Genomic DNA, 17,128 nt, shown 5'->3' on the forward strand with positions numbered 1-17,128 from the left:
GGGCGTTGGGCTGAGCCGCCTTCCTCTCTGCATCGCTCTGGGCGACCGGCCAGAGACAGTCGTCTGCATGCTGGGCTGACCGGTTGCAGGGGCTGGGGCTGCTGGCTGCCCCCCACTCGCGGTCCAGGGAGGAGAGGAGTGGGAGTGAAGACAGGGTTGGAATCCTGGGGACACTCTCCAGGTGTTGGGCTTCGTCAGAACGCTGCTGTGGGAAAGGCTCTCGGGGCACATGTTTCTCGGGGGGCTTCTCCTGTTTAATGGACAGTCACCCCTGTGTAATCATTGATTGTCATCCGAGTTTCGGACTCAGGACAGCACAGTATCGTCCCGGCCTCAAGTTATGGCTACAGACATGCCGGTGATGGAGAGAGAGAGACATGGGTACCTCCTGGGGGTGGTCGCCTTAACAGCCTCTGGTTGGCTTGCATTACGGTGACCTTTACCCTTTATGATATTTTCAGCTATTGAAATGGGGGCACTTTTGAGAGCTGGAGAGGATGGTGGTCGTAATGACTGACCGGGGACAGCAGACGTGAACCGGGACTGTCCCGAGCCCACCCCGGCTCTGAAGAGCCTGAGGGAGTGGCTGCCTCAAGCCGTGTGGCAAAGGGAAGCTGTCTTTGGTCTGCAGATCGGCGACCCCGGCAGCGCGGTGGCGTGTAGATTTCCCTTCCGTATCTGTTGGGCAGATTTGGGCTGCCGGGACCGCCCAAGTGTCTTGTCTCCTTTGCAGAAATCCACCTGCTATTAAGATGCTCCGTGTACGCCGAGGTCCTTCTCAGTGTCTCCTTTTGGGCCTTCAGCACGTGCCAGGGGCCTCATAGTTTGGTAGGGGCCTTCTCGGGGGCCCTCCAGGCCCCTCCCCTCTACCTCCTCATAAAGGGGTCTGAGCTGCCCTGCTGATCTGTCCAGCTACTCCTGCGGGGCTCCAAGCCCTTTGAGGGTCAGTTTCGTATCTGAGTCATTTGGGTCCCAGAACAGGGCCTGCCCTCGAGGGGGGAAGTGGGTGTTTCAGGGCTGACCGGTGTTCTGCGGTGACCTGGGTGAGGGAGTGGTGAAGTTTGCCTAGAAAACTAGTCAAGGGCGGGTGGTACAGGGTGTGTCCAATCACAGCACCCTGGGAAGGAGTGACCTCTGACTCACCCAGTACTGGATGGGAGGGCAGGGGCCAGGAGCCCCCTGATTATCTGAAAATCTCTGCTCGATTCTCGGAAGTTCCTGGAAGAGCTCCTGGGTTTCATCGGAACTTTCTAACCCCAGTAGAAGAGACGCTTAGTGAGAACCTACTGGGTGCTGGCTCCCAGCCAGGTGCTTTTGCAGGTACCGTGTCCTGCACTCCTGCCAATGGCTCTGGGAGGGAGGTTTAGCCTCCACATGTTTACAGGTGAGAAACCCCAAATCTGAGGAGGTTAAAGCTGCTTTGGAGTCTGGGCTGGGTACCTGAGGGCCTGTATGGTTTCTCTTACTCACTCATTCGTTTGTGTATTGTTTCATTCTTTGGCGTCTCAGCCCAGACACAGGACATTACTCTGGGAGCTTCGGTGAGAGAAACCCCAGGGAGGTCAGAGTCGGTGGGGGCGGGGGGCATCTTCCCAAGGCCCCGAGCCAGGAAACAGGTGTGTGTGCACAGGTGGGGGTGGTGCGTGGAGCCTTCCAGGCGGAGGGAACAGCAAGTGCGAAGGCTCAGAGGTGGGACTCCCGGTGTGCCGGGGAATCCTGGAGTGGAGAGCTTGGCCTGAGTGGTGAGGCTGGGGGCAGGTGTGGGCTCCTGGGCTCTAAGGAGCCGGGCTCCTGACGAGATCCAGTGTGTGGGAAGGAATGGCGTGGTCAGAGTGCGTGTTAGCGCCTTGGTTCTGGAGGCTGGTGTGATGTGTGGCCTTGGTGATGCAGCAATGGAGGGCAGACAAGGTTGTGGAGGCAGCAGCGGGAGGTGGGGCCCAGGTTGGCCTCTTTCCCGGGTATGAGCTTCCGTACCGTCCGTCCCTAATAGCTAATTGCCGCCTGGTGCCTCGGCCGGCATCCAGGCTCCTCCTGGCCTGACTCGCCTCAAGGCACCTGAGGACCAACAAATAAATGTCTCTGAGGGGAAAACAAAAAGAGAAACCACCTTGTGAAAGAATAAGACTTTTGAAAAGCGAGCCCTAAAGAATGGAAGGAGTTTTTCAACAAGAAGTTTTCAACTCTCCCAATCTGGTCTGACTGGTCCTTTATGGAGGGGCCGGCACAAGGCTCCCGTCACCCCATCTGTCACCTCCTGACGCGACCGATGAGAAAGTGGAAGCACAGAGAGGTTAAGTGACTGCCCAGGGTCCCGTAGCTAAACAGCACCGAATTTGAACCCTGAACCCCTGACCTCAAAGTCCAGGCCCTCCTCCATTGCAGAAGCACACCAGGGGCCAACAACAATAATGATACGATGAGACTGTTTATTGATGTGGTCTCTGCCTCAGGGCCTTTGCACTCGCTGTCCCCTCTGCCTTGGTTCTCTTTCCCAGGTCTGGCTCCCTCTCAGCATTCATTTTGAGGCGATGGCACGTCTTTATACAGGACTTTCTTGATCATCAATGTAAAGTAACCACCCTCTCCTCCCCCAGTACCCATTATTGCATCACCCCATCCTGTCTTCTTCCGGGTACCTATTATTATCTGGAAGTATCTTTTCTATTTACCTATGTGTTTGCTTTCTTGCCCCCACCCCCGGTTCCTTGAGGGCTGTGACCTGTTGATTCTTTCACTGCTCTTTGTGGCATCTGGACCGGTGATGGCTCATAGGGCCAAGGTCAACATTTGTTGAATAAGTAAATGCATTAATCAATCTATTCCACCCTCCTCTTCGTAGTCCCATTTCCTTCCTGCCCGCTGGCACGGAGGAGGCTCCGGTGGCCCAGCCAGGATGTGTAACTTGCTCAAGGTCATTCCACTGGACAGAGAGCCAGGATGGAAGCCCAGGTCGTCTCCCCCGCAGCGGGTCCCAGCGCCCTCCACATCGCCTGCGTGCTGTGTTGTTTTGTGGACCAGGTGTACATGCTTCCCAGCTCCAAGCCATGTGTTTGGGAATCGCTGCTCCCCCTCCGTGGATCGCCTGCGCTCTCCGCACAGTGGCTGGCGCTGCTGCAGCACCATAAATATTAAATGGGTATTAAAAGAAGGCTCTGCGTTCCCAGTTTCCCTGATTTCTCTGAGCAGGGCCCATTGCAAACCCCCTTTATGTGAAATGCAGCATTTCACTGTGGAGCGCCTCCTGGGACGCCTTGCAGCCTGCGTTTTCTGGCCGAGTCCCCTGGTGCAGACAGGTTCTCCCCCACTGCGGCTAGCCTTGCTGCAGGGCACGCAGGCGCCCGCTCCTTGGGGGCAGGGGTGGGTGGAGGGCCCCATCCCCACACCCCTCCCTTCCTCCATCCCTGCATCCTTCCCTCCATTTCTCCATCCTTCCATCCATCCCTGCACCCATGCATTCACTAATTCAGTATTTATGAAGCATCTGTGCTGGGCCCTGGGGTGATGATGATGAGGATACGAACAACAATAACAACATTTTTGAGCATTTGCTATGTGCTGGGCTCTGTGAAAAGCAGTTTACGTGTGTCACCTCATTTAATCTTCACGACTGTATGACATGGGTACTATTTTCTCTCCATTTCGTGGACGAGGAATCAGAGCCCCTGGCAGGTCACAGAGCTGCTGGGGCTTGATCTGACGTACCAGGGTGAGCGAGGGAGACCTAGGCTCAGCCCCCAGTGGACATCCAGGCTCTTCATGGGACCCTGGGCTGAGGACCCCTGATCAAGGCCTCTCTGAGGAAATACTGGCGTTGTTGAGGGGTGATGGGTGAGTTTGGCCAGAGGGAGAGGAGGCCAAGGGGGGTCTAGGCTGCCTGTGTCCAGGTCCCAGCACCACCCTCTCTCTGTGCTGGCCTTGGGCAAGAGACCTCACTTCTCTGTGACACACCATTCTCATCTGCAGAATGTGGGGTATTGGAACACCGACGTCATAGGTAGGTGGTGAGTCTTAGAGAGGGGCCCCTTGAAAGTGTTGGAACTGCGTGCTCTGAACCAGCTCACAGCACTCATTAGCCAGCGGCCTCTGGGCACTGGAGGCTGCTGGGCACAGACCTGTGTGGCTGGAGTGTGGGCAGGGCCCGCGGGCCGTGGGGCCTCATCAGAGGAGCCACGGTAAGGATCTCAAGCAGGGGCTTGGTGTAGTCAGCTTACATTTGAGAAGACTGCGGTTCTTCGGGGCTCCTGGAGCCGCACCCTTTGCTCACACTGGACACCCCTGGACCACAGGTGCCCCAGCACCTGGGCAGCACCTGCCCACAGCAGGCCTTCCGTACACAGGTCCCCGATTGAACTGAATCGTGATTATCATAGTAACGGCGAACATTAGCTGGGCGCTTGGTGCCTGCCGGGCACTGTGCTCAGAATTCCCGTTCGCTTAACCTGTGCAGCTGCCCTGGGGGGCGATGTTACTGTTATCACACCCACTTCCCAGAAGACGAAGCTAAGACTTAGATTAGGAAGTTGGCTTAAGGTCACACAGCAGGTCAGCTCCAGGCCGGGCCTCAAACTCTTGTTCAGATCTGGGCTGTTGGAGCCCTGGACTTCGGCGTCTGCGGCCTTGCGGCCTCTCCCGGGGTAAACGGGATGGGCACAGGCCCCGAGGCCTGGGCGCCCTGACTCACCCAGCTAGGAGGCCTGCCACGCTGCATCCGCTGCGGGAACCGATTCGTTAGAAACAACGAACAGGACAAAGAACGGGAGCAAGTGCGTCCTGGAGGGAAAAGGCTGAGTTTTTTCTCCTTATCTTCCCAAGTGGAAAGGAGGGATGTGTATTCTGAGTCAGGATGCATTTTTTGGGGGGAGGATGGTGACGGGAGAGCAGAAGGATATTGGTATTTATTGCACCTTGTATGGGCATGATTGTTGAGAGTTCAAAAAATTAATAATCCATTTCTCCTTTGCACCTAATTAAAATGTTCTCCAGTCTCTAATTTTTGTCATTTTCCTAATCTAATTTGTTTTCTGACTGTGTCCATTCTTCTTCCATGTGCAAAGCAAAGGGGATTTTTTCTTCCTTTAACGTGACTGGGATCTGACTGTCCAGGAATAGTTTAAATGATGTTATTTTCTCCTTGGTTAAATGAAGTGCAGATACAATCGTCGGAGGGTCTTAATGACCAAAACCCCAAAAAATCCGAATCTTTGAGGCATTTCCTGTTTACATAGTTAAAAAAAATTATGGAAAAGAGCAAGAAAAAAGATGATCTTAATGAGGACGCATGGGCCGTCATGGCAAGGGTGTGTGTCAGGGTAGGATGCAGTCTTGTTTCCAGGATTTCACATAGGCGAGTTGGAATCAAAAAAGGGACATTTTAATCTAGTAACTACAAATGCAAACTGTACTTTCCAATGAAAGAAATGAAGAAAATATCTATAGCGTCTGTAAGCTGTGATGTGAGTGGATTCAAGGTTTGACTGGGAACATCGGAATTCCTGAGATCCCTATAAGGCATTCGAGAAGGTTGTTGGTTTTTTGTTTTGTTTTGTTTTTTTAAGTAGATTCCCACCCCACGCCCGACCGTGGCCACCCTCTGAGCTGAGTTGGTGTATGGCAGTCTTTCTGGGAAAATCCCTTCTCCGGGCGCTGCTAAAACGATATCTTTAGGCGAAATGGTGGTTGATGAAGGAATTTGTGCCCGTGCTTTCCCCACCTGCTCGGGCTTGTAGGGGTGTGGCCGTGTGGGAGTGTGTTGGTGGGGGGGTCTGAGGGGAGCGGGTGGGGTTGGAGGTGAATCCTTCCTATTCCCCAGTTCCGAAAAGTAAAACTTACCTTACCTGTTTCCAGAATACCAGCCATTGTCTTCCGCATCTCACGGCCACGCTGTGGGCTCTGGGGGGTTTTGTCGAAGGCAAAAAAAAAAAAAAAAAAGTCTTAAGTATTTAAACATGTTGGACCATGCATGCATCCGTCCATGGCGTTGTGGGTTTTTTTTTTTTTTTTTTTGGTCCCCTCCCTCCCTTCCCTTTTCTTTTCACCAAAGTATATTCATCAAACTGCTGAGTTGGAAAGATTTGTAATGAGTTTTTGAGCTGTACGACTGTGTTTTTTTTTTTTTTTCCTCTCCCCCGCCCTCTCCCTCTTTCTAAATCTTCATCTGACATTAAATAAAGCAAATCCCAAACAGATTAACTGTCGCACGGTTCTGCTTCGTCTCCTCAGTCTGTTCCCAGGTCTGGCTCGGGGCCGGGCGGCGGGAGATGCCCGGGCGGCCTGCGGAAGTCCATGTGGCGCGCTAGGTGGGATCCCGGCGTCCTGAAAGCAGAGGCCCTGGCCCTCCTGCCCTGCGGCCTGGGCATGGCCTTCTCCCAGTCCCACGCGATGGCCGCTCGGAGGCACCAGCACAGTCGGCTCATCATTGAGGTGGACGAGTACAGCTCCAACCCCACCCAGGCCTTCACCTTCTACAACATCAACCAGGGCCGCTTCCAGCCGCCGCATGTGCAGATGTGAGTGGGCGTCTCCGATGGGCCTGCGGGGTGGAAGGTGTGGGTGGTGAGGGCCGTCCGGGGTGGGCTCCTGGACTCGGGGTGCCTCCTGGCTTCTGGGCCCAAGCATTTCATGCAACGGTTCTGGGCTCCCCAGATCAGCGAGGCTCTGAGTTGGGAGGGATGTGGGAGAAGTTGCAGCGTGCTGGCCTGTGGGCCGATTCTGGCCTGGAGTCTTGTTTCATTTGGCCAGGAGAATGTTTTACAAATATTGAAAAATGAGGTGATTGCACACGAAAATCCAGACTTCTGGCTTTGCCGTACAAAGCCCAACGTCCTGGCAACCCCAGGCCCATACGTCCTCGTGGCAATGTCTGGGGAGCTGAGTTCCAGCTGCCCCTTCTTGGCATTTGGTATTGGGTTACTGACCCCCTGGTCTAATTCATGTTCCTTGTTGTACAGATGGGGAGGACGAGGCCCAGGGAGGGGACGGGACTTGCTGCAGCCCCCGTGGCAGGGTAGGACCCTGGGCTTGGCCTGGCTGTCCTCTCTTCCCTCTGCCCATCCCTTTTGCCCAGACCCCCTTTGCTTCTGTTGAAAAAGCAGAGATGCTTTCCAAAAGGACTGGGGAATTCTGCTGCCTGCTCTTTGGGGCTGATGGAAAATACCAGGGGTGCCCCAGCAGTGGGGCCGCAGTGAGAACATAGACTCGGGACTCCTGTGCACAGGTAGAACCTTTCCCCCGCTCCCTGAATTTTTTTCCAGTGGTCGGGAGGGGTGCAGGTGGCACAGGGTGGAGGTGGGTAAATTCCTGGCCCTGCCCTGGGCGACTCCGGGTGTTGCCAGAACGTCCTCGTCCTTTGTCCCCGCTGCCCGCTCCCATCAGCCCTGCACCACAGGGCTTACCTGGTGAGGAAGCAGAGGCCCAGACAGGTGACCCACGCGAGCCCGCACAGCTGGCAGGCAGCAGAACTGACACCCGTCTCCAGTCCAGGCCATTCTCCATGCTTAGCATCCTTTTGCTGTGATGTCTGTGGACGTAAGTATGTACGTCCCTCCATCTGAGAGTGTAGACATTCGTCTGCTCCATTGCTGAAACTTCTCTCAGCCCCTTTGGGGTGCCCCTGTGCTGGGTCTGGGTCTCTGACAAGCCCCTGACGAGGGGGGAGCCCCACGAGTTCCCAGTGAGAGCACAGGGAGGTCAGAGCTGTGATGGGGATGCTCCTGGGCTCTGGGGCTCAGAGCAGGCCCCCTGACCTCCAGGCTGGGTCAGATGCCCCCATGAGGACACAGACCCCAGCTTCCTCTAGGACCTTGAGTACCGTCTCTAGGGAGCCGTGGTCAGGTGAGGTATCAGCGGCCGTCCCTTCGGGGAGACGGGAGAACGCGGCCTGCGGCCCGCGTAGAGAAGGAGCCGGGGGTTTCCACACCCGGGCCTGGAAGTGGGGTGGGGAGGTTGCTGCCTCTTGTTACTGTGTGGTTCCCTCGGGACTGGTCTTCTGTTGCAGAGGATGGGTGCAGAGAGATCATTCGTGGGCGAAGGGGTTCTGGAAGGCAGGTGGGCACCAGGCCTGGGGGTGGGTTCCAGCGCTGGGAACACCCTCTTCCCTGCAGCGCCTGCTCTGGAAAACGTTCATTTCCGTGGGAGCCGCAGGGCTGGCCTGTCGGTAGCTGCTTACTTTATTGTTTGGTCGACTTCTCTTTGGGAAACTAACCCCAGTACCCAGTTTGGAGCCAGGTTGGCAGATTTGGGCAGGATGGGAGGCCCTGGGTCTCAGGCCCGCTCTTCCTTGGTCTCTGGGACCTTGAGGCCTGGCAGGGCTGCTGCAGGGGGGGAAGGCCCTCCCAGGGCTGGGTTTTCTCTTCTGTTGCTGGGGTTTCTCCTCCTGGGCTGGAAGTGACAGTGTCTGAGGTCCCCGGATGCCACTGGGGACGGGCGAGAGCACCGGGCCCCTCGGGCAGAGCAGGTGGGGTATGTGTCTGTGCCCACTTGTCTGCACACCCATTAGAGGGGCCCCTGGGCGCCGCAGATACAGCTGAGTAGTAGCAGGCAGAGCTGTCCTGTAGAACACCCCCGCCAGGCAGCCCCCAGTCCCAGAACAGGGCTAGGGCAACAGAAGTCAGGAGACAGGGCGGCCAAGGGGCTGAGAAAGGACCCTCTGGAAGAGCTGACTTTTAGGTTGAGACCCAGAGGACGAGGAGTGAGGGCAGCAAGTTGGGAGGGGGAAGCAGGCCAGGCAGAAGTTGCCGCAGGGTCTGAGCTGGGGGGTGGCTGGGAAGTGCAGGAACGCCCAGCTGGGTGGAGGGTGCGCTGGGCGGGAGCCACGCGGGCCCCGTGGGCCGGGCTGTGTCCTGAGGAAGGGCAGTGAATGACCAGGTGAGAGAAGGGTGATTCCCCCGCTTAACAACTGCGGGTTATTTGTTCATTCATCCATTTATCCGTCCTCTCGGGGTGTTTGTGAGCAGCTGCGCAGCACACTGGTTAGTTAGGAGTGTGGGCTCCAGGCTGGCCTGCCTGGCTTTGAATCCTGGCTCTGCCACTTGTTTGTCGGGTGTCTGTCGGTGCCTCAGTTTCCCCGTCTACGTAATGCCGCTCATTGTAATACTGAGGGTCAGGTAGGTGAACCCACATAGAGGGGGGCCAGGCCACGATGTCCTGTATCGTTAGTATTCGCTGGCTGGGCTAGGTGCCAGGGACACAGCAGTGATCGGGGCAGAGCCCTGCCCGCGCCGAGCTGACCCTCCAGTGGGACACGTCGTAAGAGTCATGAAGTGCGCGATAGCGTAGGATCCTGGGAGCAACAAGTGCTGTGGAGAAAAAGCTTAACGGCTTTTCGTGGTCGCTCAGCTGGCGTGGGCGGAGCAGGTTCCCACCGGCCTGCCCCGCTGCCTCCCTCCTGGCCTGCTCTGTGCTGCCTGCTCCTGAGGCCAGGGCTCCAGGCTTTACTGGCAGTGGGGCTCTGGGGAGGCCGGGGGTTTGGGCCGGGTCCTGGGAAGAGCACGCAGTGCGCCCTGGTCCTGGACTCCTCATCCGGTGCTCTCTCATTGCCCGCTCGGGTCAACCCACCTTTGAAATGCAACTTTGTACCCAGCTGGGTGAAGCCGGATCGCGTGGGGACTCGGCGGGGCGCCGTTCCCTCCCACCCCCCTTCTTTGGACTCACACCCTGTGCACCAGGGAAGCACGTGGGTTTCCATGGCGAGTCTCCACTGAGGGAGACGCGGGAGGACGGATGCCACTTCCCAACACGTAATTTATCGCCACCCTGGGCTTTGTCTCGGGTGAGGGAGCGAGGGGCCCTATTTAATGAATCCACAATTTACATTAGTAACGACAGTGACCGTCCAAACGCGGCCTCCGGTTGAGCCTGTGATTTATGTAGTTGCCCCCAGAGACCCTGGCGGTAACGAGGCTGTCTTTGCCTGAGGAGTGAATGTCTGGATCTGGGCCTCTGGGTTTTGGGCCCTGAGACGGAAGACCCCTTACCCTGGGGGCCGAGAAACCCTGCGGTGGTCTGGGGAGAGCCCCTCCAGGCACCGGCCCCTTAGTCCTGGGTGGGCAGGTGGCCGGGTGGCCTGTTGCTCAGCGAGAAGGTGAGAGCAGTGTTTGCGGGACAGGGTTACCCTGGGGATCCACCTTATGGGGGGGGCGGGGAGCTGGTGCCAGGCATGGCGACTCCTCTCTGGCCTTGAAAGGGAGTTCCATCGGTGGATACTAGACTAACCCATTTAAAGACCCTCCAAGCACGTCAGGCTGTGCGGGGTCCTTGAAGAATGTAGCAGGGCAGGGCACTGCTCTGCGCCAGGCTGGGACTGGCCCCTATCCCCGGCCCTCACCTCTGCGCCAGGTTGGAGTGCCGACCCCCTCGCTAGGTGACACGGAGGCTTCAGAAGGGACCCAGTGGCCCCTAGCCCGTCTGTGCACTGAGAGGTCTCCAGGAGACAGTGAGGGTCAGCCTTGGCCCCGGGAGGGGCCGAGGGGGCGTGGCAGGAAGAAAGCCCCGACCTGGGCTCTGTCTGTTCTCAAGCCGCATCCTGCACCCTCTCCCCAAGGGCTCCAGGTGCAGTTCTGGTTTCTGGGACGTTTATGTTTTTTATTTAAATTAATTTTTATTGGAGTATAGTTGCTTTACAGTGTTGTGTTAGTTTCTACTGTACAGCAAAATGAATCAGCTATACATATACATATATGCCCTCTTTTTTGGATTTCCTTCCCGTTTAGGTCACCACAGTGCGTTAAGTAGAGTTCCCTGTGCTATGCAGTATGTTCTCATTAGTTGTCCATTTTATACATAGTATCAATAGTGTATATGTGTCCATCCCAATCTCCCAATTCCTCCCACCCCCCCCATACACATTTGTTCTTTCCGTGTTTTCTGGGACATTCCATTGTTCCCTCTGCCTCCCCTACTCTTTGTCCTGACAACATAGACTCATTCTTCAGATCTCACCCAGGTGTCACTTCCTTGGGGACACCTTCCCTGACCCTTCCCCAGACCTTCCTAACGGCCCCCCACCCCGATCTAAGCACTCAGAGCCTTCCCTTCGTGACACAGGCTTCAGCCTGTGCTTATGCATTCATTTGTGGGACAGTTTTCTAAGCATCTGTCCCCTCCACCAGCACGGGCTGTCCCTCGAGCCTAGCACAGTGGACAGGAGGAGGGAAAGAAAAGGGAGCAAGGATGAGGCAGGGTGCACGCCCCAGGAAGAGTGTGGTGGGAGATCAAGGAGGGCTTCCTGGGGGTGGTGGCATAACCCCGGAGCTTGGAAGACCGGCAAAAGCAAAGCCAGGATGTGGGGAGGAAGGGCAGGCACAGGGACTCGGGGTGGAGGTCACCTCGGAGTCAGTGCTTCGTGGAAAGAGCCTTGGGCAGTGTGGCCCAGTGCCAACCAGTCCCTGCCCTCCTCTGGGCCTCCGTTTCCCCACTTGTAGGATGAAAGGAGGGGACCAGAGGTCTCTCTCATTCTAGAACGCCACAGCTCGTGTCCAGTTACGTGGCTGGACATGGTTTTGGAACTTCACTGAAGGAACGAGTCCTCTGCTCTCCACCCCCTGGCTTTCAGTGTACCCTATTTCCCCAGGAAATAGTGGGGGGATGGGGCTCTGCTTCTGATGCCCACATGAGTCTTTGGTACCAGGAGCTGCACTTCCAGGGAGCCAATGGCTTAGGGGAGAAAGAGACCGAGAAGGGGTCCAGGGCACAGGAAATGGGCTGCAGGGGGCAGCCCTGGGTGGTTCCCACCCTACAGAGCTGGACTGGAGGATGGGAGGGTCCAGGGCACAGCGAGGAAGTCGCCGAGCCGGGGTGCCAGGCTGGGTCCAGGTGCTGGAGGCTGCATTCTCTATTCTGCACCATGCCTGCCGCCAGGATTCCGGTGGGAAGATGCCTTGTGAGGCTGGAGAGAGTGGTGACAGATTATAGGTCTCAGAGAGAGAGAGAGAAAGAGCCACAGCCTTGATGGGGGCCCCTCAGCAGGCAGAGGCTTTGGGAAAGTCGGGTTTGGCCCCCCCCAAACCAGGAACACTTGTTTCCATACCTTCTCTCTGGTCCATGAAGGACGACTCTGGAATAACCATTTTGCTTTGTTTCTTCTAGTCGCGAGAAGGTGTGAGGTTAAATGCCCCCACTCCAGTTCTGAAGGCCTATGTTCAAATTCTACTCTTTAACATACTAGCAAGTGCCCTGGATGTGGGACTAACCTTTCCAGGCCCCAGTTACTTACTCTACGGGGCTGCTGGAACTCAGGGGTTAGCCAGGGTTTTGCCATTGCAAGTGTCAGAAACCCAATTCAAATTGTCTTATGGGTAAAGGAGAGTTTACTGGCTCACATAACTAGCTAGGAAATCCAGATTGGGACCAGCTTCAGGCACAGCTGGATCTAGGGTTCAAAGGATGCTGCCGGGTCCTCCCACCCTTTGTGTGCTCTCGTTCTCTTTCTCCGTATCTTCATTCTTCTCGCTCTTTTCCTCACTTCTAAACACCGGCAGGGTTTCTGGGAGCTGCACGAGGTGGTCTCTATGGGTGTCCCGTCCTGTGCCTAGCAGGTGTTTGGTATTTAGGGGGCACTCAAGAAGCATTTGTCCATAGATTGACTGAATGAAATGAAGGCCTGGAAATAGTCCAGCTTGGTGTGAGTTCTGGAACCAAAAACCAGCTTCAAATTCCAGCTCCACCAGCTTCCATAGCTGAGATCCTGGGCACGTGAGCCTTTTCTGCTCCTCAGTTTCCTCATCTATAAAATGGGCACAACCATAGTGCCCTGCTCAGACAGTCATTGTGAGGGTGAAGAGAGCAGATGCATGTAAAGCGCTTAACACGTAATGAGCTCTCAGCCCGTGGAAATCATCAATATCATTACTGTTATTATTATTTGAAGTTGAGCATTTGTTACAATCCAAATAGCCGGAGGACAGTGCCGGGAAATAAGAGTCTATTTTTTTTTCTCTGGGGATTATTAGGTTTGCCTCCTCACTGAGCTCAGAAGCCTCGGGGCGGAGGGAAGTAAGAACAGAGTTAATTAAAGAGCTTGGGCTCCAGCAGCAGGCCCAGCCCGACTAGCGCCGGTGCAACTCGCGTGCTCTTGGCTGGCTGATGGTGGGAACTGCTCAGGGCTCCTCCACAAGGGACTCACAGGGGGTGGCATCTCACTCCCTGTGTCTCCTTTTTTTTTCTCTTTGACTTGTTTTCTGTTTCCTTGTGGTGTCCTCACAACCTCAGTGTATGTGAGGGGGAATGAAAGAAAGAAAGAAAGAATGAATGAATTTGAATGAATTTGATTGGCTCACTCGTGTTCCTTGCCGGGCCAGTAGCCCAGTAGTGATTGGCTGCCTTGGTCCAATCAGCTGTGTTAGGGGCGGACAGGTGGATTCACAGGCCAGCTCCCTGCAAGACTGTCACATGGGGTGGGGGGAGGGACCCAGAGGACAGAGGAGTGGCAGCAATTACTGGGAGGGAGATTTGAGCTTCCAGACCAGCTCAGGCATCACCTCCTCCTGGAAAGTTCAGGGGGCCCCAGGCCAGGTTAGGGCCTTCTCTGGCCCCCAGCCCCTCTGCTGCCCCATCGAATCTTGTGACTTTATTGTCGTTTCCTGGCCAGGTCTGTGTCCACCGTCAGTCTGGGATCAGGCCTGGCTCATTCAGTTCCCCAGCTTTGAGCTCAGGGCTGGTACCCAGTAGGCATTCAGGATGTGTTGTGTTGAATGAATGAGGGAATGAATGAAGGAATGAGAGGGATGAAGAAGGGCTCCAGAACCCTCCTGTTGCCATCATCAGACTCAGGGATTTTTCCTCTTCTCCCCGGTCGGGTCCCACTCTGACCTGCTTAACCACCCCCAGAGAGGTGCCCCGCGACCCCCTCCCGCCGCAGCCTGGTGACGTGGAGGGGCTGATGTGACGCTGTAGCTGCGATGGATGGGGCGTGCTAAAGGTCCCCGCACATTAGCCTGCTGAACCCACGTCTCTCGTAAGGTGTTAGTTACGTTTCTTCGAAGTATTTTGTCTGAAGAAGAAGCAGCATAATCAGAAAGATGCCTTTGAAAGTATTTACGTAACTGATGTGGCGCCGCTTTTGGTTTGGCGCATAATTAGATTTAAACACAACTCCTCGAGCCGCATCCTCGTTGGGAGAGAGCAGCTCGTTGAAATGTCATTGCGTTGTTTTTCAGAGTTTTGAGCCTGGAAAAATCAGTCAGCTGAGGAGGCAGAGTGTGGCTCTTGGGGACAGCCCTGAACTGGGGGGGGCCACCTGTTCAGTGTCCTCCTCTGTAAGACGAGAAGGCTCCCAGGGGCTCCCCGGGACCAAGAACTTAACAGTTGTGCAGCTTGTTAATTTTCTGAGCATTGTTGCCTAATGAGGTGGCTCCATTTTACAGACGAGCAAACCAAGGCCAGACATTTTCCTAAGGTTACATTAGTGACGAGCAGCAGATCTGGGATCTGAAGCCTGGTCTTCTGATTCCAGAACTGTTTTCCTACAGGACCTTGGAAAGCCCGTGTTCTAAACCCGATCGGACCCTCTCATAGTTTTGGAAAATTGCTGCCTGTCTTTAGTGCTTTGTTTCACAAGCTCCCACGAAATTCCCCCCTTCCCTCGTGGCTCTCCCCGGATGCTACTTGTGCTGTCTCTGCACAGTGCCAGAGAGTCGGATCTTCCGGCTGGAAGGTGGAGCTCCGTCCATGCATCCCTGATGGGGCTGATAGCACCCCCCAAGGGGGTGAAAACTGGTTTTGGGGGGTGAAAAAAATCTTACTCTGATTCTAAAGCACAGATACACGCACAGTAAATGAACAGATATACGGCGTATCTGTGGTGTTAGAACTTTATGAGAGAGGGGTGAGTAGAAAAAACATCTAAAAAGGCCCCTTGGGCTTCCCTGGTGGCACAGTGGTTGAAAGTCCGCCTGCCGATGCGGGGGACGCGGGTTCGTGCCCCGGTCCGGGAAGATCCCAAATGCCGCGGAGCGGCTGGGCCCGTGAGCCATGGCCACTGAGCCTGCGCGTCCGGAGCCTGTGCTCCGCAACGGGAGAGGCCACAACAGTGAGAGGCCCGCGTACCGCAAAAAAAAGAAAAAAAGAAAGAAGACAAAAAGGCCCCTTAAGGGCTGATAATGAAAAAAAAAAGGTAGAGAGGTACTACTTGTCAAGCAGCAGGTTAGCTGTAGCCGCCATACAGGTGCACGCGGGTACAGGTGCCCGGCTGTACCTGTCAGCCCTTCCCATTCATTACCTCGCAGCAACCCTCGGGGCTTCCCACATTACAGAGGGGAAGCTGAGGCTCAGGGGGAAATGTTTTGCCCGGCTAGTGATCAGGAGGGGCAGGATTCGGACACAGGTGGGCAGGCGGATGTGATCTGGACCACGTGTGATCTGACCTGGCTGTGGTCTGAGTTGATGGGACGTGAGCTGCAGGCTCCCAGCGCCGCGACCCCGTGACCCCATGATCTTCTCTCCCCTCAGGGTGGACCCGGTGCCTCATGACGCCCCCAAGCCGCCCGGATACACCCGCTTTGTCTGCGTGTCTGACACCCACTCAAGGACGGACCCCATCCAGATGCCCTACGGCGACGTGCTCATCCATGCCGGGGACTTCACCGAGCTGGGGCTCCCGAGCGAGGTGAAGAAATTCAACGAGTGGCTGGGTAGGTGCCAGAAGGGGCGGTGCCTGTGAGCAGCCGGACTCGGGCGGCCCCCTGCCCACCGTCCTTCCTCCCTGCTCTGCCCGGCCCCTCCCTGGACTTTGTCACCTGTCCACCTCCCCTGGGAAGCCCCCTGACCTCCGGGACCAGGCCACACCCCTCTCACTCTCCCGTGACACCTGGGAGGTCTCCTACCCCAGCGCTTGTCTCTGCTGTGATTTTCCATTTGTTGGTGGGATTTTTTTGGCCCGGGGGACTTCCTCCCAAAGGGATTTTGTCCAGGTTTGTTTCTGTCCACTTGTGTGTCCAGCCCCCAGTGCCTGGTACAGGTAGATGCCGAGTAATAATTGATGAGCAGATAAGTGGCTGAATGGACGGATGAATGAATGACTCTCTGGGAACAGTGATGTCAGGGCAGGCACCTCAGCTGGTAGGTACAGCCACCCACCGTCATCGACGGCTTCTCCAGTGAGGGGACCCTCCAGGCCTCGTGGCCCCAAGCAGGAGCCCAGGGGGCCCGGTGTGGGTTCCTCCGCGGGCAGCCATTGGTACTGGCGGCGGAGTGCCGTCCTGCGCCGTAGGAGATGGTGGGCCACGATTTGCGAGCACGCCCCTAGGGTTTTGTCCTCAGCTTTGCTTTCTTCCGAAATAAGAAAGACATAAATCTGGGGTGCCCCCCCGGGAAAAGCCGTTTGCTTGGAATCCAGGGACACCTCCCAGCGAATCTCTGTGCCATGGCCCAAGGAGACAGATGGGTGGCCCCTGGGCTGCTGACACAGAGGCCTGGGTACGGGGCGGGCCCACCTCCCCGTGCAGCCCCTCGTGGCCGCCAGACGGTCCCCCGCCTCCCCAGGGGCGTCCCGCTGTGCAGTTGGCTGGGAGCTGTGCAGGCAGAGGGGGGCCAGGAGCGAGGCGGGTGGCTGCGGCGGGAGAGGCTGGCTCTGCCAGTCGAGACAAATATTTACAAGCAAGGCCTTGCACTCCCCTTGGCGGGCTCGGAGCTTTAAATATTGATTATTCAAATGGGAAGTTCTCATCAAGGGGCCTGTTTGGGCTGAGCTTTGTGAAGGCTGGGGTGGGAGGGGCTCCTGTCGGTGAGTCTGCCCTGGGCTTCTCCCCACGCCCCGGGCTGCTTCCCAGGAGGGGACCCTCACGGGGGCTGGTTTCTTGTCCCCCTGCTGTGGGTCTCAAAAGATGTGAGGCTGAGCTGAGTCCGTGTCCCAGGCAGAGAACAGGAGTCGCTGGTGGCCAGGCACCTGCTTGTGTGCCAGGCTCCTTACCACCACTGCCGGGCTGAATTTGAGGAAGAGCCATTTGGGGTGGGTGCTGTTTAGACCCCTATCTGACAGAAGACGATGTCGGCTCCCTTGCACTGAGGTTCCCGAAGTGAGGGACTATTTCCGATGTCCCCCCGGCCCAGACATGCTCGTCTCCAAGCTGAGTGAGTAAATGAACCCAACAGTTGCATGTGCCAGGGGGGTGGTGGCCAAGGGCTGTGGGATCTCAGT

General features: G+C 56.3%; 1 protein-coding gene across 1 annotated transcript; it reads left to right on the forward strand.

Annotated features, from left to right (window-relative positions):
• The first annotated feature begins 5,398 nt into the window (after positions 1-5,398).
• On the forward strand, positions 5,399-17,128 carry LOC113621129 (metallophosphoesterase domain-containing protein 1-like). Its single transcript, XM_027107898.1, has 2 exons — positions 5,399-6,506; positions 15,442-17,128. The coding sequence occupies exons 1-2, from the start codon at positions 6,283-6,285 to the stop codon at positions 15,650-15,652; spliced, it is 435 nt and encodes a 144-aa protein (XP_026963699.1). The 5' UTR covers positions 5,399-6,282; the 3' UTR covers positions 15,653-17,128.

This window comes from Aethalodelphis obliquidens, unplaced genomic scaffold (genome assembly GCF_003676395.1).
Source record: "Aethalodelphis obliquidens isolate GAN/ISIS:26980383/991018 unplaced genomic scaffold, ASM367639v1 scaffold8, whole genome shotgun sequence".
Lineage (NCBI taxonomy): Eukaryota > Metazoa > Chordata > Mammalia > Artiodactyla > Delphinidae > Aethalodelphis > Aethalodelphis obliquidens.